The following is a 25,298-nucleotide window of genomic DNA, read 5'->3' on the forward strand; positions in this document are numbered from 1 at the left end:
TAAAAAGAGAGTAACCTGTTCCAGGCTCTTCAGTCAAGTCCTCAGAAGAGACAGATTTTAAATGCTTCTTCCCTCAATGAACCCAGCAATAGCTCAGTTCACCCAGCCTAAGGCACTTTGCTGCTTTCCAGCAGTGAAGAAAAACAGGCGTGCAGAGCCCTTCCTCACAAGCTGGTGTTTTTTTCTTAAATACAGAATTAATCTAAAATTAATTTTTCACATTTGCCAGTTTCAGCCACAGTTAGAGTTTTTTCCATATGCCAGGACAAAGTTTAAAATCACGGCCTGTATTTTTGGGTTGTCTGAAAAGCAGACTGAAGCTAAGTTTGCGTCACAGGCTGCTGCCAGCTGTCTACTGGGCATTGATGATGCTCGTGTTCATCCGGGGCCTGGCTGAAGTTTCAGACAGCAATTACCCTCGATGTCTAATGAAACCTGAGAAAGTAATTAGTCTCTTTCGTGACTCCGCTATCATGCATTACTTAACCTGGATTCAAAGCAGCCTCATGGTGAGGAATGGGGAATGTATGGAAAAGGGAAGAAAATAAATAATTTGCCAGCTTGTTGTTGTGCCTCCTTTCACCTGGGGTTTGAACAACAGCAGGACAGGGCATAAAGCCTTGCCAAGAGCTGCAGGGGAAGGGGGGTCCTCAACCTGACCACTCTCCTTGCCACAGGGACTCACACTTGGGACTTTTCTTGCCCAGCGAGGCTGCCTGGTCCCCGCAGGGCTCAGGATCCTGCAGCAGACAGGCAGAGGGCTTCCTTGCATCAAATATTAAAACGGATACTGCATTATGCCCTTTACTTCTGGTCTGAGTTTAACACCCAGCAAACCTTCTCTGCCCTTCATTTCAGCCTTTGAAGCAGCTCTTGAGCAGAGTCACTCACTACAGAGACTGCAGTGCCCTCTGGTTCACAGCAACCAGGGGATGTTGTCAAGAGCAAGGAGGTGACTCCCTGGAAAAGAAAGATTTGTGGGTCTGGTTGCGGGTTGTGGAAGAAGGGGAAAGGCATCCCACTGCTCATGGGGCTGCTCCAGAGCAGAAGAGCCCAGCGAAGACAGGAAGGTGCTGCAGAAAACATGAAGGCTGACAACGGGATTGGAATACATCCCTCTGAGGAGGAGGGTGCTCCCTTATCACTGGCAGCCACCCAGCTCCAAAATGTAATAAATTCCCCAAATGGATTATTTTTTCTCTAAAAATAGAGCATGCCCCTCATACAAGCTCCTTAAATAAATCTCTTGCCCCTGTTCTCTTCAGCTCAAGGTCACCTGGAAGTGCAGCTTTTTCACAAGCATGTCAGTATTCCGCACATGAGGGGGGAGACCTGAGGGCTGTGACCACAGACGTTGCTTGATGTCTTTGCCAATCCAGCGTCATATCTGGGCTAAGCCTAGGGCATTTCAGACAAGAGTCTGGCTGTCAGTCGCAGGGCTCCATGCTTACAGTGGGTGAATTAGAGTTACAAAGCTCTCTTAAGCCATTCACTGATTTAAGTGACATAAATATTAATTTTTTCCTCAACAATGTCTTTTTTTATTCATTTGCTTGAACAAGGGGCTTTTAGTCTACCAGATGGGTCCAGCCTATATGTCCTCAAGATGTGCTCTTTAGATGCACTTTCAAAGCCTAAGAGGGTAACTTCATTTAAACCTGTGGTCTTCAACTTACCCTTGGGTTAAGTATGAAGGCAGCAGCTGCACTACAAGATCTCTTACACTGCACGGATTTTCTGCTGTATGTGTCTTTGGGGTTTCACGAAGGAAGAAGTCATGTCCCTCTTTTTATCCACTTATTGGGAAATTAGATTTAAATTGGATTATATTCAAGTTAAGTTTGTGCCCCATCCTGCTGTCTTTACTTACAGGAGTAGTATCTATGAATATATAGTAAGGTATGTCCATATTTTTGATTGGAATTTATTTTATTAAGAAATGGCCTCATTAGCAAGTACTGTTCTTGTCTTCAAAATATTCCCATTTCCAAAAATCCTCAAACATACATTTGGAGAAGGGACAGAAGCAAAGAGAGAGCTCTCCAAAACCAATCCCTAACATTCTGTGACTCTGTGTGATTCTGTGAAAAAATAAAGATATTTCGGCTGATACTGGAAGAGGAGATGGCCTCAAGTTGTGCCAGGGAAGGTTCAGATTGGATATTAGGAAACATTTCTTCACCAAATGGGCTGTGAAGCACTGGAACAAGCTGCCCAGGGAAGTGGTGGAGACACCATCCCTGAAGGGGTTTAAAAGATGTATAGATGGGGCTCTTAGGGACATGGTTTAGTGCCAGAGGGAGGTTGTGGTTGGACTTGATGATCATAAGGGTCTCTTCCTCTGTGTCAGGGACTGTGCTGGGCCAGATGCACTCGGTGTTATGAGTTGTACCCTCCCAGCTCATTCTCATAATGAGCTTTGTCCCGTGGTCCTTGTCATACTGCAGCTTGGTGAGCAGCGGTGCTGCTTGCTCCAGGCTGCCAGGGGCTGAGTCTGCATGAGTCATCTCCGCCATGCTCTGGAGGCAGTGCTGCCGATAGTCGCCTGTCCTTGGGACAAGCTCTGCTCTCATTGAGAGGGCTGGAATCAGCTGAAACCCAGATTTTTTTCTGTATTTATGCTCAGGTGAATGGATGCAGATGTGCCTAAATAAACAAGAGTCCAATGAGGGTAGAGGTTGGAAGGCAAATCCTGTTCTTCAGAAGTAAAACAAGTATCGTTTTAATGTTTAGAAGAAGCAGATTGGCTGTCACTATTCATCCACTCTAAGGAATGTTTTATTCCTTCATTTTGGCACGGCTCTTTATAAAGCCTCTGGTCTTAAAGGCCCCAAATCACCCGATGTAGCTTCCAGTGATGGCAGAAAAAGGTTTAGGGATTTAAATGAAAAAATAATTGGAACTTTCATTGCCAGACAGTGAAGCAAAATCCCTCTGCCCTCAGCTGTTCAGCACACACTTTGCTCCCCTGCTTGAAATCTGGAGCTGTAGGATCTCGACAGTAAGACTGTGGGAATATCCAAGCACAGTTCTGGGGAAATCCTGTATTTGCTGAATTCTGCGACTTGTTTGTGACCAGACTATTATTGCTCTCAAATGTCAGCTATTAGTTTTTTTCCTGAGTTTGTTCTTGCCATTGCTTTTGGTAATATCTGAATCACTCTCATCCCAGCCTTTTTTTTCTTTTTTGAGTCCTGTTTTCTCCAGTAAAAACACTTCTGTGCTACAAGAGTGAATGCTCTTGCCCTTAGCAGTAGTTGTACCTGCATACCTCAGAGATCTGTGCATTAAATATAACAAGTTTCAACAGGAATCCCCATATGCCTCTACGCTGCAAAGTAGTTAGCACATCAGCTTCCCAGTAGCCAGGCTGCTGGGCCCAAGAATCCGTCAATTGTCGTTTATTTTATTTACGTGATCAAATTTGGTTTCATGTTGTATTGTTCAGCAGAGCTCTGTAAATCTCACGTAACCCCATAGGACCTACCCAGCTCCTGCCTTTCCCCTACAGATTGTATCACAGCCTGTTTCAGTACATCCATCTCCCTTAATGTCAACATGAACTTCAGCAGGGAAAAGAGGGGGGTTTTGCAAAATGTTTTAAGTACTGACCTTTCAGAGCCATCATCTGTGAGTTGATGAGATTCAACCAATAATGACGCAACCGTAAGAGCCAGGGAAGGGGTAACATTCCCACAAGGAACTGGAAAACTTCCTACTCCCAAACGCAAATTGAAAGGGGAAGGTTAGAAACCAAACCAGGCCATCCTACGTGCCCTTGCAGGCCTTAATTCCTTCGCAAACATGTGCAAACCGAATAAAAAGAACTAGCTAAATAAAAATCCCCATGCAGAGAGAAAGATTTTGATTCTCTGTTAAAACAGTTTGAGCGGAAAGGATTTTGCAGCCTCTCTGTTAATCTGCAGATCACGTGGTTGAAAGCGATGCCCTTCAGGCACTATCCAGCCTGTTGTTGAATTGATTGGTCAACAAAAAAAGAAAGGAGGAAAAAAAAGAATAGAAGTTGTGCTCTTGTATTAGTACAGCTAAATCCTCGCCTGCAAGTCTGGGTAATCTTCACAGGAGCAGCATGCTGGGTTTTTTCCTCATCGTGAAGGCTGAAATGGACTTCAGATGAAAGATAGGTTTCTAAATCAGCCTCGTGAGCCTGTAATAAATAATGAGGAGTTCTCATACCCTGTACAAGGGACAGCCAGCGTGTGTGTGTGCCCTTGGCCGCTTCGAATTTCTATTACTGGTTCCTGGGAAATAAGTAGCAGCCAGGAATTAGTTGTAGGTGTGAATCAGAAAGCAGCAGCAGCCTTTGAAAAAGAGCAAATAAGTTTTGTGTATCTGTGGGGTGCTATTATGCATTTCTCTGGCTAACACAATTTGTTACTTCGCCTAAAAACATCGGATGCTTTCAATATTTGGCTTGGACATCTGTAAGCGCATTGTAAATATAAATATTAAACAGTAATTCCCAATTTATTGTTTTTGGTATAAATATTCACTGGCAATGAACAGTGGATACGACACCAGGATCTCCTCATTTAAACTCCCAGTTGTGCCCAGTGAGAGGAGCAGCCAGATCCTCTCCCTTTTCTGAACAGCATCCGCAGAACTTCAGGGAGATGAGCTGTTTAATGGCAGCAAAAGTTTCTGTCCTTGTGACTTTACAAAAGAGCCTTTAAACCATAAAATTTAGATCTCTAAACGATTTTTTTTGGTTTAAAGTTGGGTTCCAAGGCCTTTTTGCCATAAAAGCTGCATTTTAAAAAGATACTTTGCTATGTTCTCATATTGTGCCAGCTGCGTTTTACATACTCACATGTCTATCAGTGTATCACCTATATATAAAGAATGAGGGCAGCTAAAACCTAAGCAAGGTCCTTTTTATAACGTGGCTGTAGCTATTTCTATTTCTTTCTTGAAGGGAAGTAAGTTTTTCAAAGCTCACAGACTTTCTTCAGCTTTGACCCCTACTCCCACAGTTTAGGTCGTCAATGGAGACCACAGCACAAAGTAGAGGCGAGTGGAGCTGAGGACAGGCTGGGCTGCACTGGATATGACAGAAAGTGAGGCCTGAGCCAAGAACGTGGCTGTTGGTCTGCAAAACCAAAGACATCCTTGGGGGTAACTTGGAGCACCCTCAGAAAGCTCAGCCTCCTTGGTTTTTTTCCTTTTTTTCTGAAATAACATGAATAATCAGTGACAGCCAAGACTCTCAAAGACAATGAGATCTTTCCTTTAACATCTTCTTTGCTGTCCCTCAGAGATGGAAAAAATTGCTCTTCTTCAGTTAAAAATCCCATTCTACAAATAACACCATCAGGCCAGTTTCATAATGCTTGTATTTTGTCAGCTGCTGATTTGACCCTGGCAACTTAGTTAAAGAAGATTTCTGCTAAAAATATATCAGTCCATTGGTTGAAACAATGGCCACGCTTTTACCATCATGCAGAAATGAAAGGAATATATGAATACTATAAACATAATTAATTGCTTTGTTTATCGCTAATGCATCTGAATAGGGGAAGTTGCATATTTATATTCCTGATACCCTCATAATCACAGTGTATATAATTTTATTCCCCTATTAAAATGTTTATATGTGGCAATAGCTGCATTAATCATCTTTCATTCATCTGTGTTAAAGTTGAGGTCAGAGCAGCAGAAACCAGAATCTACACTACCGGCTCTTGCTAGAAGAAGGTGTCCTTTGGCATCGCATGTTTGCCTCAGTGCCCACACAAATGCATCAAAAACCAGTGAAACCTACCCAAAAAAAAAAAGAAGCCACAGTGAAGTTACAGCCCTTTAGCTAAAAGGAACATAAAACTTAAGACCAAATGCTGAGAAGGAGTGAAGCGGTGGGGTTTCTGCAGCACTCAGTTCAACAAATACAGAGTTATCGAGTCCTGTTCGGTGTAGGAAAAGTAAATGCTTACTGGTGTAATACAGCTCAGGGGCAGGGGAAGGTGTGAGCCCTGGGCTGGAAAGAAATCTTGCAAATACAAACCACGCAGAGAAAAATGAAATGTTCCCTGCCTGAGTCTGCTGGCAGCCTATAACCAACACCATCAGGGGAACACCTTCTTTCTATCGCTTTGAAATCAAAACTACAGCAACATTGATGCTGATGCTGTTAACTATGTCGCTGAAAATCTTTTAAACTAAAATATTGAGTTGTTGTTCTTTCACCACAAAATCTTTTTCCATATTTTTCTGTCTACTAAAATCATTGGCCCTTCCATACTAAGCTTGTCAAAGTGTTAGTTACACTCATAGCTTGTCTCATCCAGTCCTAAAAGAATAAGGATGAGTAAAGAAGGGAGAGTACCCAATTAACCACTTTTTAACATATAAATGAAGAATTCTGTGGCTGTTTTAACGACTGAGTTATTCACTGTTCCGTTCATTTAATTAAAAAAAAAAAAATCACTTTAAAATCAAATAAGACTACCATGAATTTTCCCCCTGCTTTGCAAATTTCCACAAAATACAGCAGAAATTAGCTCTACTTTGTGACAGAGGGCAATGTAAATGTGCTCTTCTCTTCCTGTAATACTCGTGGGTTTCCTTTCTATCATTCATTTAGCCTAAAAATAATCTTTCTCCAGTTTGTGGGTTTCCTTTTTATCATCCATTTAGTCTTCTTCAGTTGCCTGCCTGCTTTCTTGAATCATTTTGCATTTGCTGCCATTGATTTGATCTGTATATAAGTGTAACTGCTCTGAGATGGTGGCGTTTTGCACTGACTTTGCAAAGGCAGAGAAGAGTTAGTGTGGAGGCAATGAGTAAGGCCTTTTGAACAACTACTCATGTTTAATTCTTTGTTGCAGAAACTCATTCCACTTTCTCTGTTGCTACTGGGTCTGCTCCTCGTGATTTATGAAAATATAGGGAGAGACCCTTCACCCAGGAACGCAAACCAACAGCAGCCGGTTGGTTGCTACCACGCTGACGTGTAAGATGTCCCCACTAAGAGCGAAAGAATGAGCAGACAGGGCTGAGTTACTGTGATTTTCTCATGCTGCATTACCTGTTATGTCACTGAAGCACTCCCGACTCACAGACACTATCTGCAGTACCTGGGGGTAGTTAATAGGCACAGACACAGCTCAGCTTCTGTATAAGGTTGAATATGATTGATCCGGCTTCTGTGGGAGAGATGTGAGCGAACAGGCTGCTCACTGACCTCCCAGGCTACCACCAACCCCTTTCCTGGAGCTCACAGAAAGGACGTGCCTCATACCACCTGCAAAACCTCTGCACTCTGCAGTTGTTGTCTGTGAGCAACTCCTAAACAGCGAGGAAAAGAAGCAATAATGCTTTGGTGCAGGCGGGTGGTGAACACCTTTGGTGCTCTGAGCCAAGGGTGGATGCAGGTCCTGCTTGGCTTCCTGGGGAATCTGTGCCCCACACTGGTTTCCCTGTCGCTGCCCAGGTTTGACTCCAGCCCCAAAATATCATTTGGTTTGGGATGCTCAGCAGAGGGGATATTTAAATTATATCAGGAGATGTGAAAGCGGCTTGGATGTGTATATGAAGGCAGCAGGCTGGACCAGGAGCTCTGGGCACTCTTGAGAAGACTGTATGGAGGGAACAGTCTCTCTCTTTCCACAAAGCTGATATAGGAACAGCAAACACAACAGGCCTCATGCAGCTTCATGGGAACTCGCTTTATGCTCCCCAGGAAAATCTTCCACGCAGATTTCCCCCTCCTCTCTGTCTCCTGAATCCCTCAATAATTGTCTTGCAACAATTTCAATATAAATATGCATACATATATATATATATTCCATCTATCTATTCATCCGTCTATCTATTCATCTAGAAGAAACAGAAGAGGGCAGTTAGAGCCCCAGGAACATCTGACACAAAAGCATATAAGACAGCAAGCACTCCTGTTTTGTGTTTGCACACAGACCCACATGCACGCGCTTTGCTGTTCACCCTCCAGACACTGCCAGCGCCTACCGGCACGTTGCTGGCCGGTAGCTCCACCTGCAAGGCTGACCCTGCTAATGGCAGCGGTGAGATTCCCTCCAACTTGAGATGTGGCGTGACTTTCACCCCTAGCTTCTAAAATTGGCCTTTAATCAGATTTAGTGGCTTAGGAGAAACGTAAAGAAACCCAGGCTGGAATATAATCAAAGGGAAGAGAGGCTGACTGCTTCTCATTGCTGCAGTGATGGTGGGTGAGTATTTTGAGAAAAACTCAAATGAATTCAGGGTGTGAGTTTCACTGAAAATCTTGACATGGTCAGAAATCTCATCCACTAGCCAAGCAGATGCCTTTTGTTTTTCTCCCAGATTCTGGCCATAGAATGTAAATAGCTTTGTCATGAGTCCAGACATTTTCTTTAATCCTCTCTACTAATACCTGGATTTCTTGTCCTGAGCCACCAAGATCCAGCTATGCAAATGGCAAGTGAGGTTGTAGGATATTTTGGAGCAGGTCTCTCCTGGAGGGATGGGGAAACACTAAGCCCTTCAAGCAAAACCTCATTTAAAATACCCTGTGAAATGCCAGCCACCCTTTTCCAGAGAACACTAATTCAAACTGGAACCAGCATAACCAACAGCTGCCAGGATGATCAGGCAACAAACAGTCCATCTACCAAGCAAGGACTAACAGAGTCTGATCTTTCATGTCATAAGAAATGCCAAGAAAGGTTATGACTGCTGTTTATATACGTCACAGAGAGAGAAGGAGAGAGCAGGGAAGGAGAGAAACTATTTAAGTTGCAGGGCAAGACCAACATAGGAGCAAGGTGATAATTTCTGCCTGTGAATTAATTTGTGCTAGAAGTGAAACGTCTTCTGGATACTAGAGAAGTGACATTCTGAACTCAAAAGTAGTGGGAACATGATAAACTTAGGGAATCATGGGACATGGCTTGCTTAATTATAAATGAAGCTGTATGAGGCAGGTACCTGCGAGAGCAGGGGATTATTACTCACAGCGTTCTGCTCAGGCCAGTTGTCTCTTCAGTGTCCCCTGTGCTACCGGCAGCTCCCTCCAGACAATGTGCTCACTCCTGGTAAGAGGGTTCCTTTCTTCACCCTCCACCACTCTGGCTGGTTGTTCTCCCAGACGGAATAAACCCAAATATTTTTGTCTGCAATGTTTTTCTCTTGCTGTTGGAAAGGAAAAAAAAAGAAAGGGAAAACGTGTGGGTACAAAGCTGTAGAAATAACTGCAAAGAGAGAACACGTTAAAAGGTTTATTTTCTAAAGCAGTTTTGTTAGCAGTAAAATAGACAGAAAGTCAAGTTGTTGTTACTCTGAAGTGAAATTCTTACAAAATGGCTGCTCTGTGCTTTTTGTTGTTGTTTTTGGTGCTGGAGCCTGATAAAGCGACGTGCACATGTTGGAGCCTCATATTAATAAAACAAGCAGTGCAGTCTGACAACTGACAGGACAACAATGACTCGCTTTGTCTTGGGATGAGGTGGCTCCAGGCACTTCTTTTACAACTGCCTGTTATTTTCCGAGACCTCAACAGCAACTTTTTCCACCTGCCGTTGCCCCCGGCTGCAGAGCCCGGGGGAAGCGTGGGAGGTATTGCCGAGAACCTCCCTGTTTGCAGAAACCAGAGGCACCAAGCGGTTGTGTCAACACAACTTCTCCGCTGCGCTGCAACCGTGTACACACACAATGACGCTCATTTAGCGCCAACCATCAGGGCTTCGCCAGGGGTCGAGGTGCTCACGTTTACAAGAAGCAGCAATTCCCCTGGTAGCACATTTATGTTGCGTAATTGCCTTCGCACCAAGAAATCGTTTTTATCGAGCTTTCTGACGTTATAGCAACACAAGCCCATAGGAAAACTGCTTTGCAATTAGTTTTTCCAATGCGTCCAGCAAATAGTCAGGAGTCATAATTCTGTCTAAGTATACTGCTACATCTTCATTTTGGCCTCTGACTGGAGAGTTCTTGTTCTAGAGAGATACAGGTTCTGACACAGACATGCATTTATCCAAAAGCTCCTGTTGTCCCACACCACATACGGCCCCAAACCAAGTACTATTCCGTGCCCTGAAACACCTGCAATTGAAGTAGGGAAAAAAGAAAAAGGACAAGATAGGAAGGAAAATAATTTTATCCATATTGTGTAGATGGGCGACGGTTTCAGTCGTTAAACACAGACAAGCAGTTCCATCAGAGGGTATCCAAGATGTCTACATGATGCTGACAGACACAGCCAGCAGCAGGAAACGAAATACCTACGGCACCTCATGTAGCTCTAGACACTGATCTTCAGGCAACGCGAGCAAGCCCGGAGAGTAAAATAAGTTGTCTAAGGTGATGCAGGAAGACAGCGACAAACTAGGAATCGCTTGCTTCTCCTGAGTTCAGATTTGCAAGATCTCAGTGCCTGTCTTTTCCAAAGTCAATCCCTGACAAGCATTCACTAGTAGGTATTATTCTCTACTGAATATCAAGCAAAAATCAGAGTAGAATTGGTTATCACTGTACAGGGCTGTGGAGATTGGCTCAAAGGTTTGCAGGCAACACACTGTGGGACAGAGATGAGGTGTCAGTGCCACTTTTTAATGCTGATGTACCCCATGGAAACACAGAGGCAGCTTTTTGGCTTAATAGGTAACATCAACAGAACAAAGGTGTTTCTTTGGAAATAAGAACTTTGCTGAAAATCCTGTGAACAAATTACATCCAGGCAACAGGCTGTGCTGCAGAATTGGTATAAAAAGCAGACTTCCCTCAAGATTTTATTTCAAAGCTATTTAAAATTTAAATCTAAATAACCAATTTGAGTAATGTGTCATTGTTACATTTTGTGCAATAACATAAAATCTTTAAATAGGATCTTTCATTACAAAATTAGCTGATTTGTTCTCCAAGTGCTTTCAGATCAATTAAAACACAATAAGAGCAAAAGCAGGAAATGTTTTTGTTATGGGCGGTATTTAATTGTGGTGAACTCTGGGTGAAATGGAGATGACAGAAGTCGAAACCCAGAAGAGTTAAGAGTTTGTGAGGGCCATTACTGAGAGCCTACGTTTGATAAAATCTGTTCTCCCAGCTCCCTTAAATAATTTCTGACCAGCTGGTTTTTTGTCGCACCCACTGTGGGCAGCACACACACACTTTTCTTGGCTTTCTGTTGGGACCTGCATTTGACCATCACATCCTCAACATAATTTCAGGGGGAACACGCTGGTGTCAGCAACACACAGAGCTGTTGGTATCTAAGCAGACTTTTGCAGCAGGTTCTCACTTTTGATGTCATTTTGCTCCCTGTTGGGAGCAAACAATCAGTTTCTGGTCTAGACTGATCTTTGGGGTTAATGCTGGTGCATTTCTTATAACCCAAACACAAAAAGCCCATCTGGGGGAGGCTGGTGAAGGCGGTGAAAGACACAGTCAATGTGTGAGCTCTAGAGAGCTCCCTGCTGGGCAGGGAAAGCTGTTGGGGAGGTGCAGTGGGGAAAAGGACGCACACCTAGAGAAGGTTCCAATACAGCCCCAGAACTGCCTTGCACCCAGCCCTGTTGTGGCTGAACACGCCTTGTACAACACTTGGGGAGCCAAATGAACCACTTCAAGGCAACACTGAGGGGTGAGGATGACCCCCTTCATCCAAAAACCAGATTAAAAATGAAAGGAGAAACACGTGTTGTCAAAGGAGAGTAGCTGCAAGCCAACATCCAGCTTTAAATGGCTCCACATCCATCCTGAGATGCGCAGTCCAAAGTCTCCCTTTGGGTTTGCTGCAGCTCTACTAATGCCGTGCCACTGCAGTAATGCGCTTTCAGTCCTACAAGAAAGAAGTATGAAGTGTGGTATTGACCGATTCTTGACTTTTTTAGTAGAATACGCCAATGCAGTCATCCTCTGGCTACAAATAACCACGGAAGAATAGATGTGTCCTTTAATAACAGGGAGAGTGCTTAAAAAAGAACGCTTTATTGCAGTGTTGCCTTCTACCACAGTAAATTGCAGCATTTTCATTTTCCTGTATTTATTACGTTGAAGTGTTTATATGACTGTGAAGCAAATATTTGCTTTCAAAGGTCACTCATTGTATCTCTCATCCTCTGGGGATATATGTAGGTCTCTCTTAGACCTCAGTATAACTCCACAAGGATATATAACGTTCTCGCTATGAGATTCTTTTTTGTATCTGAACACTATTAAATAGCAGATGCAGAATTCAAAGTGTAATAGGCATTTCCATTAGATAGACTCTCTTTGTATTTTTCTTTAACCCTTAGTCTGCTTTTGTGCTACTGTATGAGCACTGGCACAACACGTAAAAACATGTTGATAGGGACTTTTATGTCAGTCACCCAAGTCCCAGAAGTGACTTGCGTTGTCTGGAAGACACAAAGTACAGCTTGGTACATGAAGTACACAGCTTTTTGTAACAACGTTGGGATTTTTGTCTCCTTTTAAGAGACCATCATGCCTGAACCCAAAGGATTTCTGTTTCCTTTTCTGAAGTGGAAAAACCAAGGTCCTGAAATTTTGAGCTTGCATTTGTATATATAATTAGTGGAAGTATAAATACAAATAGAGTGAATGTGTGCAAGTGGCTGTAACTTCTATAGCAACTCTTTTTTTAATCAAAATTTTAGATCCAAGAGATTAAGGTATTACCTCACAGCTTGGGTTTTCTAATCTGTCATATCCTCAGTGACTCTAGACAGAATAAAATGTAGTTTATGTTGAAAGTAAAGAGAACATTTTTGAGAGATTATTTCCAGTCATAATGAAGGTCCCTATGGCAATTATAGGTTTTTGATACTTGATTCAGATCAGTTTGAATGAGAATAGAATGCAAAATACAGGATATTTCCAAAAATAAAAAAATCCACAAGGAATTTGTTCCCCAAAGTGCACAATAGTATCTTTGATCTGTTCTTGTTTTACTAAAACAGCTACAGATTTCAAAGGGACCAAGGACAAACTAGTACTTTATGCTTTTCAAAGTCCATCTGGTAATCAGTGAGAGCAAATCTGTTATGGTTCAGCTTTTGTTGGTCATTCCAGTAATCATCTAGTTTCAATGGTTTTATACATCAAGAGGGCTATATATAAGTGTTTCTAAGAAACACCATAAAGAGAAGACTCTTTGTACTCTGGATAAATAATTCCCTTTAAAATGTACAAATCTGCTCTCTACAAAGAAGATTTATTGATAACAGGGCTTGTTGTTGAAAATCCATGACACTGGAATGGAATTTCAGTCTAAACGGGCCTTTTCAAGGAAAATCCTATCTCTAATCTATCCTATTCCCCATTTTAAACTGCAAAACCTGCAAAAAATTTAAACCCATTCCTAGCCATGTTCAAAATATATATGGTATATCATACTGTGTGCCAATCAGTAACCTTTATTGATTCTTGTGCACAGTTTTCTGTTAGATAAAGTTAAATCAGTGCTGCTGCGGGGCACTTCTGTTTATGACTAAAACTTGATGTAAAATGACTTGTCTGGAAGAATGCTTTTTGCTGTTTCTCAATCCATTCCAAGTACTTCACAAATACCAAACAATCTCAATAAACCTGTCAAGTTCAATCACTTGCTACAAAACATCTCCCTGGTTACAACCTCTGACATTTTTTTTTAGCTTCATGCAAAATAGGATGTGTTTGCCATTAAGATGCCAACTGATGGCTCTGCCTAACTGAGGAGAACTCAAGAAAAATTGCAAAGTTTCTCCATTTCTCCACTTTATTTATTTTTTTGTACCACCCAATACCACCTCTGGCTCATGATAAAAAATTAATAAGTGAAAGATCAAGAGTCAGGCTGGAATCTACTTGAGAACTGAATTTTCTGTGCAGTTTTTATTATCTGACTGACAAACAGACTGCATTATTCATTATTGTCAGTAGAAGCACTCATGTCACCTTCACTCGCTTACACATCTGAAATCATTCAGCTCACACTGGATGTGCTTGGAGACTGAACCGACTCCTGTTCTCTCACTGATGCATCATCTCCCACTTTACAGCTAGTGAGATGCTACCGTACAGACTTAAGACAGAACCAGGTTCCTTACCCTCACAGTTAGATGTATATACCAATTAGATGACTCCTAAAGTCACATCTAAATTGTCTTGATTTTTGCTAAAGCTCAGTTTTGCTATTCTGTCAGCACAAGCGTAGCGAGGGATCCAGGCAGAGGAGACTATTTTAACGAGATACTATAAAAGTAGGTGCATAGACTTGATCCTGGTATTCTGTCACAGAGGCTGTGACAAAAATATTTAAACGCTGAGTTTTGTCTTGATCTGGGAAAAAACCACAACCTGTGAAGCAGTGACCAGTGCTAGTGCCAGCCTGTGCCAGGTGGGACAGAAGTTCAGAGAGCAGATCTTTACTGAAATAACTTGTTTTTTATCTCAGCCAACCATGTTTCATTTGCTGATCAGGAGCAGTGTCATCCTGGAGCTGCACGATGTGCCCCAGAAGGCCACACAAATGCAAAAGTGGGAGGGTTGGGGTGGCCTTGAGAGTTTAGATGCACTCTCATGTGTCCTTCAAGAAAAGACCAATTCCTGGTTCATCTTTTCCTCCTAATCCTCAGAGTGTGCCATTGTTTCGTAAAGAGTATTTACTGCTGTTTATGAGCATCCTTGAAGGGCCTGATATCAGTCTGAATATCAGCCATGAAATTAAACCCTGTGTTTGCATCAGCCGGGGCTGCAGATGGGTTGCTTAAGCTTGGTCTTTCACACCGCTGTGGCCATGCAGCTGGCAGAAGCGGGTGAGCTTCTCCTCCAGCATGCACATTAGGGCTCCTAAACCTTGTGTGACCCATCACGAAATGCCAGTCTCCCTCTGACAAGGATGTGGTGATGTGCTCAGTGATGAAAGTAAGATGCTCTGCCAGTAGCTGCAGGGCTGACTCTTGGAGATGGATTTCTTCCTGCTGTAGCTTCAAAGAGGAAAAGCAACCACAAGCGAGGGCACAGCTAATGCAAAAGCATGAAGGTCACATATTCTCTCTTAGATAAGAAAAATGGCAAATCTGTTGTTGAAGCTGCAGAAGAATGAAAGGAGGTGTCTCCTTTCCTTATAAGTTTCTACACAAACAGGGTGTGAACCCAAAAATCTCCCTGTCCCTCAGCTGTACCTGTTCAGCCCACACTCCTCTTGTCCTCACAGTAAGCGCTGTCAAAGTGCGGAACAGATTAATCGCCAACAGATAAAAACTTCCATTTAAACCGAGTTATTATTGTTAAAATTATAGAGCCAAGCTCTGCCCTGACTTCTCTCATTTCATAAAGCTGCACGTATCGCAAAGACAGGACAGAAAATAGCCCCTGGGTTTTGCCTTCTTACAGAATGTTTGCTGAAAGAGGCTGCTTTGTCCTCTTTCTGTAATTGAGCATGACGGCATGTGCTTTATGGCTGTTTATTTGCAGCCCCCCACAACTTCCCCACCTCCTCCACACCTGGGATTAGGTTCTCCTGCAACGAACAAATCTAACATTCAGTGAGCAGTAATTTGCAATGTGCCGTGCTTGAATCAGGCAGAGAAATAAGCCAGTGTTGTTGTTATAAAGACCTGACAGATGGTAGGAGGACCCGCCTTTCTTAATCAAGTCATGCTCAGTAATCAGAGCTGGCTCAAATTTATAACAAAAAAGAAACTCTACCCAAATGAGGATTAATGGGCTACACCCTGATGTCTGGCTACGATGAGCTCAGTGGCATCGTTTTGTATTGAGAGGGACAACGACATTCAGAATCTGACCCATTTTGAGGAGAAGTTGAAAATATCAGGTCCTGCCATCGCTTCCCCAAAATGAAGGATTCTCCCGGGTAGACAACTTCTCCTAGCCTAGTTGTAAATATTATTTCAGAGTCTGAATATGGTGGACAAGTCATTAGCTGATAAAAATCTGCAAAGTTTCTTTGCCTTTCATTTCATTGCCTCTAATTTCATTGCAGATGTATTAGCTGAGTGTCCAGCCCCCCAAGCGATGCAGCTGAAATATAGGACATGAGGGGCATAGACTTGACCTTGACCTCCTTCATGTTAAGGCTTTTAATTCTAGAGAAGAATGAATGAGCCTCAAGACTGTTTCTGGTAGCAAGTAACACCTCCCGAGTCTCCAGCTTTGATATGAATAGCATTTGAAAGGTTAAGAAAAAAGGAAGGCTTTTCCTCAAAAAACACGACAAGGATGCATCCTTGTTCTTTGAGAGTGATTAATAATACAGAAATAAAGCACCACCTTGAACAATCCTCTACTCTCTCCTACATAAGATGTGCTCTCTACCATATAGGAATTGTTATCTAGGACAAAAGAGTTTGGGTGAGGGCACACATATAGTAAAAGCACTTTTGTGGGACTGACATTTAAGCACAGTTCAGTGAGTCGGGCAGCCTAACCGCACTATTTCTTTCCCTTTTCGCTGTCTTCCAGGCTCACGAGCAGCTGAGTACAAATCCTTGATCTGCAGCTTCCACAAACACCCCCACAGCTAAAATGGCGGAAGACGCTGATATGCGCAATGAGTTGGAAGAAATGCAACGGCGTGCCGACCAGCTTGCCGATGAAGTGAGACCGAGCGCTAAACTGGAAACTTGGGGTTGGGGTTGGCATGAGAGACACATCCAGAAATAGGGGCTGATCCAGCAGAGGATGTCTAAGGCTGATTCTGTTTTCTGTCAGCTTTACACCGAAAGCAGAGTTGGAAAAGAAATGAGCCAGGGTAAAATATAATGTCGTCTTTAGTGTAGATTAAGGCATTTATTGATCGTGAGTTTGGTTTAGGCATTAGAGTCCGCATCAATTTGAGTGGCCTCAGAGCAAAAAGCAGCAATCTAATATTTTTGGAGGATCCCTTCAGTTTGCCAAACCTATGAAATGTTAAAAGTCACCAACAAGGTCTTGAAATGTCTTAGCTGAAAACCACAGACTTTATTTTTAAAGTGGAACACCAGCTGTTCCAAGCGCTACCGCAGCAATGTGCGAGCGAGGGGAGCACAAGCCTCAGAGACGGCAGCGTCTTCGAGATGCGGTGGGAACTGCTGCATTAGCAAACCCTGACAGAGAGCTGAAGATGAAGAGATCACCAGTACCCTGCTGGTGGCCTGATTTCCAGAGAAGGCAAAGAGCGTAGGAAAAGCATACTGTCAGCATGAGCGGGTGCATTAGCGTTGGAAACTCTATCTTGCCAAATCTAAGTGCTTTTTTTTCTCTCTTTTTTTTTTTTTTCAGTCCCTTGAGAGCACCCGTCGAATGCTGCAGCTTGTTGAAGAGGTAAGAACCTGCATTTTATTAGCACTTCTGTCATGAGCAAAAGTGATGAAGAGTCTGACACTGGAATTGTTCTTTTTTTAACTCACATTGCTAGGGCATGGCCATGGCTTCATATGCCACTCTGTCCCCCCTTACAAGGGTCATTCAAGACACTGTGTCCCCGTTGCCAAGTGCCACAATGCAGACCAGCTGCTCTGGCACTATTTTGCCTACACCTGAGTGTCCATCAAGACAGGCTACTCGAGACAAACCAAGAGAACAGGCTCTGAAGGTGACCTGGAGTCAGGAACAAGTGGCTGAGTTTGCTGCAGAGCTCCTGGAGCATCATGACAGCGCAGCTTTGATGTTCTTACCATAAAACTGCAAGTGGCAACAGTCAGAAAGGCCCTTGGTCTGTTTACCCCATTGTCTTAAAACACTTCCCTCCCCATGAACACTTGCAGCTATTTATAGAGCATCAGTAGCCACAGCCACTTCTTTATGTATCTCTCAAACATTTATTAGGATTTCCAGGCTCATGAGATGTCCTACATCAACAGCTCTGGAGAAGGAAGTTCTCTGTTTTTCCATGGTGCTGACAAAGGGAACTCAAGCTCAGTCCTGCCTGGAGGAGTCACTCCCCAAAGGAAAAAAACAAGCCAGGCTTAATTTCACCCTTTTCATAACCAAGGGGTTTAAAAGTCAAAAATTCCCAAACTCAGTTCAGTTCAGAGTGTTCCTCCATAAGGTGGTAGAAAACTTTGCTCCCACCTGACAGGATGTATTATTTTCAGACATCGAGCGAGCCTTGGCTCTGGAGCTGGTGACATTTTTAATCAGGGTCATCAGCACTGACAGTCCCAGTACTCCTGACAACCAGAGGAGTCTCCAACAGAGACAACGGGAAGAAGATTACATCAGGTCCCACATTGAGGAGCAAGTACAAGCCCAGCCGTAGGCTTCATGGCCTTGAAATCAATTACGACTGTGGAGATCAATGGAGTCCAGTGGAGACAAAATTAAATTTCCGTGTACAGACAGACGGACAGATGGGTCATTGAGCGTAGTCAGCATCGCGTCTCCTCCACAAACACTTCAGATCTGGGCCTTGTGCAGCCGAAACGTGCTTCTGTTTCATGAGCAATCTGCCCCTTTTTGCTGTTCAATTCCCTGGACATGTCATTTCTAACCATCACTTCATGACAACTCTACACTGAATGCAGCTTCTGCTAAAATCAGTTCAATGACATAGATGAGAGTGTCTTATGGGTACCTCCACAAATGCAAAGCAAGAGAGCCTGCTGCCCCAAAATGCCTGTGATCTAAATAAACAAGGCAGATGATGAGTGGGAAGAAAGAGAGGAGCAGGAAAGGGAAGTGATTTGCTCAGGGCCAAACCATCAGTAAATATCAGCCCTGTCTCTCCTGAGCTGTATTTGTGTGACCTATGCACTGCTCGAGCCTTCCTAACATATTGAACCAGCATATTGTGAATGCCACTGGGATTTCAGTATTAAATGGTGGCAAATGGCAAAGTGGGAGGAGAACTGGGACTGCTGAATTTGCCAATGAATTTACGTACGACTCTAGTGCTTCTTGGAAGAGCTCAGCATCTCTCGGGACCTGCCTTTTATTCAGATGCTACAATATCTTCCTGTCCAAATAGAGAAGTTTCTAAAACTCACATGGAGTAGTCAAGGGAATTCTTCTACAATGAGCTGAATGTTATTTTCACTAATCTGACTACAAAAGACCTTTAAAATTCTTCTACAGTCTAAACAGGTGGCTGATTACTCCATTTCCTAGGTACTTTTAAAAGAATGCAGCATTTAGGGAGTGAGGGATTTTATACTGAAAAGGCAAACTGTGAGTGTCTTTGGAATTGAACTTGTGCTGCTCTGATTTAATAGACCAAAAAATCCAATTAGACTCCCTTGCTTAGCAGAACCTGTCTGGTGGGTAGAGATGGAGGATATTCTTACTTAGTGAATGAATGCCTTTTACTCCATTCTTTTGACACAGCAAATCTGTTATTCCTTACCCAGGAAAAGGATGGCTCCAGGTTTAAGTGTTATTTATGCATATATATATATAGATGTATATATGTGGATTCCCATCATGGTTGGCTTTGCTCTGTTAGATACTAAGAAGATACAGAATAAACAGACTGACCTGGTTACACTCTGGGACAGAAGAGTGTTGTCCACCCAGGGAGGCCCTATAGCAGTACAATGCATCCTTAATATGTACATCATAGCCTGGGGAACAAAACCAGTGTCCCCAAAGGACCGTGCCCTCCTTGCCCAAGAAGACTAGGCTGAGTTTGGAGACTGAGCCCTGGTGCTGTTCCCAGGGAATGTTCATGAGGAAAACCATACCTGTATTTTGCGATGGTGCTGTGCAATGTTTGGGCCAAAACATAAAATAAAAACAAAGTGAGGCAAAAGAAGTGAGACTAAATACACAGTTGTCAGCTGACCATCTTATTTTCTTCTTCAAGTTTTTTACCTCTAAGCCAGCTTTATGAAGTGGAGAATAAGGCAAGCAAGGGAAAAGCAGTGAGTATACTACCATCTTCCAGTGGAAGCACCATGGCCTTTAAAGAAAATCAGACATTGTAGGGTGGGAAAAACAAGATGGTTTCTGACTATGATGCAGCAAGGGAAAAAAATACCAACAAGATCAGTATTGTAAAATGCCCAGCAAGAAAGCACTTAGCAACATATACAGACAAAAGGTCTGGTTTGTACATTTATATCCAGACAGGACTATCTTCTCCTCTCAAATGCTGGGGGGGTGGTTGGAGTCAAGTTTATTAACATTTCAAAGCTGCAATGGTAAGCTATAAATGTTTGATAACCTCATGATGCTGGTCTACACAGGACACTGAACACACAGTATGCCATTTTACTAACTTCATTCAAGTTTCCCATTACATTATTATCATAGTCAAACATTCCTTAGTCTGAGGAATAAAATAAGAAATATTCTATTAATTTAGAGTTTGGTCTAAAGCTTGTCAAAGCAAATTTGAAAAATTCCCTTGACATCATTAGCTATTGGAATGGTTCTACTAAGACAAGTGTTTTAATCTGCATAATTCTCCAGAAACATATATCTGGCACAGGGGAAGGAGATTCATAATTCTGGTCTTGGTTTTTCCTACGCAGGATTAGACCCCTTCATCTATGTAAACCAGCAGGGTAGCATTGGAGTCAGGGTCATCACATTAGATGAAAACAGGGTACACAGGATTTGTGTGGGGGTTCACAGATTCGGATCAGCTGAGGATCTGAACCATAGGGTGAATTAATAGGCTGAGAAGTAACGTGGCTCTTTAATCATGCACAGATAGACATTCCAGTGTTAACAGGGTGACAGAACTTGGAGCAGGAGCCGAGGAAGCGCGTTACTATGGATGACTAAAAAATGTTTCTTGGACCACATTTTTGTCTTTAGGGTGTTGACACTTCTCTTTAGTGTCTCTGGGAAGTGCTAGCAATGTCAGCCTCTCCTGGTACATAATTGTCTGCATTAATTTATTCAAAACAAACTCTATAATCCATATCGATCAAAACAAAATTCTTCATTGAAGTGGAAATTTGTGTGTTCTTCATATAACTGAGAGTGTATATGTATTTTTCAGGGTATGTCCTGAAATGCAGAGGAAGTGATTTGGATTGCCTGAGAAGTCATTCTCTTACACTGTTATGAAAATCACCCCTCAGGCTAAACTGAAGTTGGAGTACCTGCCTTTTGTAGCAGGCGTGGATAGGATGCAACACACTGTGTTGCTGGAGGGACTGATGGAGCCTTTGAGAAATCATCCCAATTCCCTTCCTAGTGTTATTCCCAGCTCAGGAAATTAAGTGACATAACAACAATAAAGAGAAGAAATGACACAGCAATGCATTTCTCCTCTGAAGTGCTGGGCAAATTTCAGTGAATGTTTTGTTGCTGACTTGCTCTGAGAAAAGTTTTAAAAAGCCGTTACAGAAGATTGAAAATAGTGTGTATTAAAGCCTCCAAAAGGGTTCCCAATCATGCTGTTAAACTGGCTTCACTGAAACACTGGTAGAATTAGGTATCTAAAAGCTGAATTAAGTCCAGAGTTTTAAAATCACATATTCTGGGTTTCTGACAAGTAGCTTAGCTGGTGGTCCAGTGGAGAACCAGGGCACGTGCTTTCTAGAAAGCATGTTGAACCCAAACCAGTGCTACTTGTTGGTTTGCTTTTATCTAAACATTAGCGCTTAATGCAACTGAAAGGCTGAAGGACATCAACTTTCATAAACTTTGCGGTGCTGTTTCACCCAAAGTAATTAATTTTTAAGTTGAAAGTGATGGCCTCCTGCTCTAAGGGGTCACTTTGTGTGCAAAATTGGGCAGATCTTTGCAGAAAAACAGTTGGCAACCCACAGCAGTCTCCTTGGAAATCACAGTCTGGGAGGACACACCAGTTGACCTGCTCGTTCCTAGAGTCAGGGCTGAGAATCTTCAAGGGCTGCATGAGAAAAGTTGTATGTTTTATCATCTCCAGTATTCTTTCCTTATGGATAAACAGAGGAACTCCGGAGCTGTCAGTTTAACGCTTCGACAAAAGCAATTCATGCTGTGCTGTTTTCTTCTAAGGACAAGAGTGTGAGATATTTGATGCACCATGGCAAAATCCAGCAGTCCAAATTCTCCTCTGAGGTTCAACAGGAAGACAAGGAGAGCCAAGAGTAACTCCAGCGAGAGGCGGCTGTTTCCAATTTGAGAGCTGGATTAAAGTGGCATGTGCTCCATGAAGTCTATAGGGTCCTATGAAAGATCTGTTTTTCTTCCCTCTGGCCTGAACTACCTTAAGCATCCCATTTTTTGAGAATCCTTATTTTGTAACAAGCTAAACAAAGGATTGCCTGCGCAAGGGCTGGAGGGTCTTAAGAAACTCCTCCATAGCACAGGAAGAAAGAAAGCTCTATTACTGGGGAATTATCACACATTTTCATAATAAAATGGACCTCACTAGTTCTACCCATTCATGGCCTCCCACACAGGACACAATTGATGTTGGTGAGCACTGGATTTGAGTGCTCAATGCTTCCTGAGCCCTCAGGACCACACAACTCAAAGCATGGTCACCAGGCCCCTGCCATGACCATGGCTCTCCTGGGATTGTGCTATCAAGGTTTGATGATCAGTTGTTATAAAACACGTTCTTATTGGCTGGCACTTTGCAAACACAGCTTTCGTCACCTCCTGTTAGACGTTCTCTAAGCAACCAGTTCAAGCATGTTTGCTGGCACCTGCCCTCACCAAGACCAAGGAGAGTTCTGTGATTGTTCTAATGCAGAAAAGGCCAACGTTGTTTGTGTTTGGGCCCCAAACACACTTGTGTGGCACATTTCTTCCTCTGTATTCCTGCAAATGAAGAGGTTTTGTAATTTCCAGAGATGTCTCAGTGTGTTGTCACTGAAGGCCAGTTACTGAGCATTTCTCTCCTGCTCCAATTAGGGCATTTTTAGAACAGTTCTGTCTTACAGACGTGTTTCCTTTTGAGCTAAAAGATCAGTCAGAATGGAAATAATGAATTTTGAACTTTGAGGAAAGCCTGAATCTGTTTTAAATGCCCAAGTGTGATTTTTTAAAAGAATTGGCTTTACACAGTTAATTTTTGTGAAAAGGCTGAAAATTAATGCTTAATAGAAACTTGGAACACAAGGAGATTGTCACTTGATGTCTGAATCACCTCTTGTCTTTGTCAGCAAGCATCTTTTTATTAGCCTTGGTATGCTTTGGATTAGGCCTCAGATGCAGAGAAATACATTCAGTGCACACTCTTTAATATTTTCACATTAGTAGCAATGCTGTGGCAGGCTGCTCTTAAGAGTATTGCCTGATAAAATTAAATGGCACTGATGGTCAGGTAAGTAAAAGAAAATTGCACCTCTTTTGCTCTGTGCGAGGATTTAATATGAAATACAAACCATAAGGATTAATTGTTGAATTTGTCTCTCAGAATAGGTCTCATTCAGGTCACTGGACATCTTAGCTGCATGAAGGCAGTTTGCTCAGATGTTAAAAAAATCCAAGAAAATAAGGTCAGAGGGTTAAGGAGCAGTAAACATTTCTCAGTCTGACCATGTCTGACTCACTGAAAGCCAATAACTGTTATATCACCAATTGCGGGTTTTCTGAGCCCAATATTTAGAAGGGCTCTGTGTCAGAATACACCATTTTTACTCAGACACAAGATGACTCAGGACTTAAGGAGCCTCCTTGTGTTTGGATGAGGCATGTTTTTGAAAATACATATAAATATTTTTGGGTAAGACATCCTTGGGTGCCAAGAGTGTAGAAAGAGCACAACAAAATGCTATTGCATATCCAGTGCTTAGCAAATCTGGCAACTGCCCTACGGAAAACTTGAGATCATTAAAGGTGTTTCCTTATGCTAAACAGGTAAATTGAAGATGACCCTTGGACCCTAGGTTTCTAAAGGCTGCAAAAATAAAAGCTGGCTGAGACTTAAGTAAACACAATATGAAGAGAGCAGCAGCGGGTAGCTGGTAGGTAGCTGACGCAGGGGCAGTGGGGCACAGAAGATTGTGGGGAGAGGGAGGAGGCACTTTTTTTCTCAACCTGGCAACTCATGGAAGGATTTAAAAAAAAAAAAAAAAGAAGAAATAAAAAAAAGAAAAAAAGGGAGGGGAATGAACCAGGCTGCACATATGTGATGTTTTTCCCAGTTTCTACAGTGACGCAGACATTAAAGACAAGATTGGGAATGTAGAGAGGGGCAGATGAGAGCACAATGAGAGACATCTTGCATCCCTCTTGAAGCGAGCAGGATCCTCTTGAAGCAGAGCTGAGAAGCACCAGCTGCAGCAGCCAGACAGCCCTCGAGTGTGGCAGTCGGGCTTGTAGCTGAGCTGATGTGGGCAGTGCAGCTGACGGCCACAGACACTTCGCTGCTCCCAGAATAAGAGATGTGTGATGGCAGTGAGCAGGGCAGTTGGGAGGAAGGAGATTATGAAGTCCATAACATGCCTCAAAGAGAGGGTGGGGTGGCCTGAAGAAGCAAAAAAGAAGGTCAGGACTCCAGGTTTCTGTTCCTCACCTTCCTGTACAATGGTGGGCCTCTCTCCCATCCTCTGCAAAACCAACACCACCAACTTCATGTGCTTCACAAGGGTATGGATGGCTTTATGTTCATGGAAGCAGCTATATTACTGCTGCACACATCCTGGCAAGCTGATGAGTCTCAGAGGACTTTACTTCATCTGTTATTGAAATGCAACAGTCAGGAGATCACTCAGGCCATTAATTATTCACAGACGTTATCACAGCTCCAAGCACAATGGAGCTAGTTTTCCCTTTGTAATTAAAAAGGAGCAAATCTGATCTGTGATATAGCTTAGTATCACAGCACCTAGAAACCCGAGACACTTGGTCACATCCCAGTGTGATGATAATGCATGCAAAAATGCTATTTGTGAAAGTGCCCTGCTGCTGACTTAGGCAGGTGAGAGCTCAGAATTGTTCTGCTTTTGCTCTAGCTCTGTGTCCAGCAAAGGTGATGATAAGACTCCCATCAACCTCCATAGGAGCAGGAGTAGGATCAGCACATAGATGTCTTAAAAACCCTGCCTTCAAGTTCGATCCAAAGTCCATTGATGCTGAAGGTGTCTCTTGGCTGAACTAAAACTTGGCTCAAATCCATATCTATTAGATCTCCAAGCCAAAAAATGGAGCTTAATCCTATTAAATATTAGCCTGCTTTAAAATGGATTTCCTAAGTGGGTAAGCTTTCTGACTTCTGTGTTGCAAGGGCTACGTACAAACCACTATGCCTCCTTACCAAACACATTTATACCATATCTATTTTCCTTGGGAATTTCTCCTGTGGAATGAACGTACACCTGCAATGTCAACACCCCCTACTACCCTTCTCCTGCTTCAGAGAACTGGGAGATGAACCCTCTCTTTTTAGAAACTACCCTTGTGTAAAGTGATTGTTTTAATCTCAAAGTCCAGGACTTTGTGTTTTCTGCAGTAGCTCAGTATCCCAGTGAATC

At 42.8% G+C, this 25,298-nt stretch overlaps 1 protein-coding gene across 2 annotated transcripts in view; it reads left to right on the plus strand.

Moving 5' to 3' along the window:
* The window catches only part of SNAP25 (synaptosome associated protein 25), a 61,165-nt gene that overhangs the window by 15,797 nt on the left and 20,070 nt on the right, over nt 1–25,298 (plus strand). For both annotated transcript variants that reach the window (XM_065835313.2, XM_065835315.2), the window contains exons 2-3: nt 16,420–16,554; nt 17,218–17,259. In XM_065835313.2, coding sequence (XP_065691385.1) covers nt 16,483–16,554; nt 17,218–17,259 — 114 coding nt within the window. In that variant the 5' untranslated portion in view covers nt 16,420–16,482. The remainder of the gene's footprint in view (nt 1–16,419; nt 16,555–17,217; nt 17,260–25,298) is intronic.

The sequence above is a fragment of the Patagioenas fasciata genome, chromosome 3 (assembly GCF_037038585.1).
Source record: "Patagioenas fasciata isolate bPatFas1 chromosome 3, bPatFas1.hap1, whole genome shotgun sequence".
In the NCBI taxonomy this organism is placed as follows: domain Eukaryota; kingdom Metazoa; phylum Chordata; class Aves; order Columbiformes; family Columbidae; genus Patagioenas; species Patagioenas fasciata.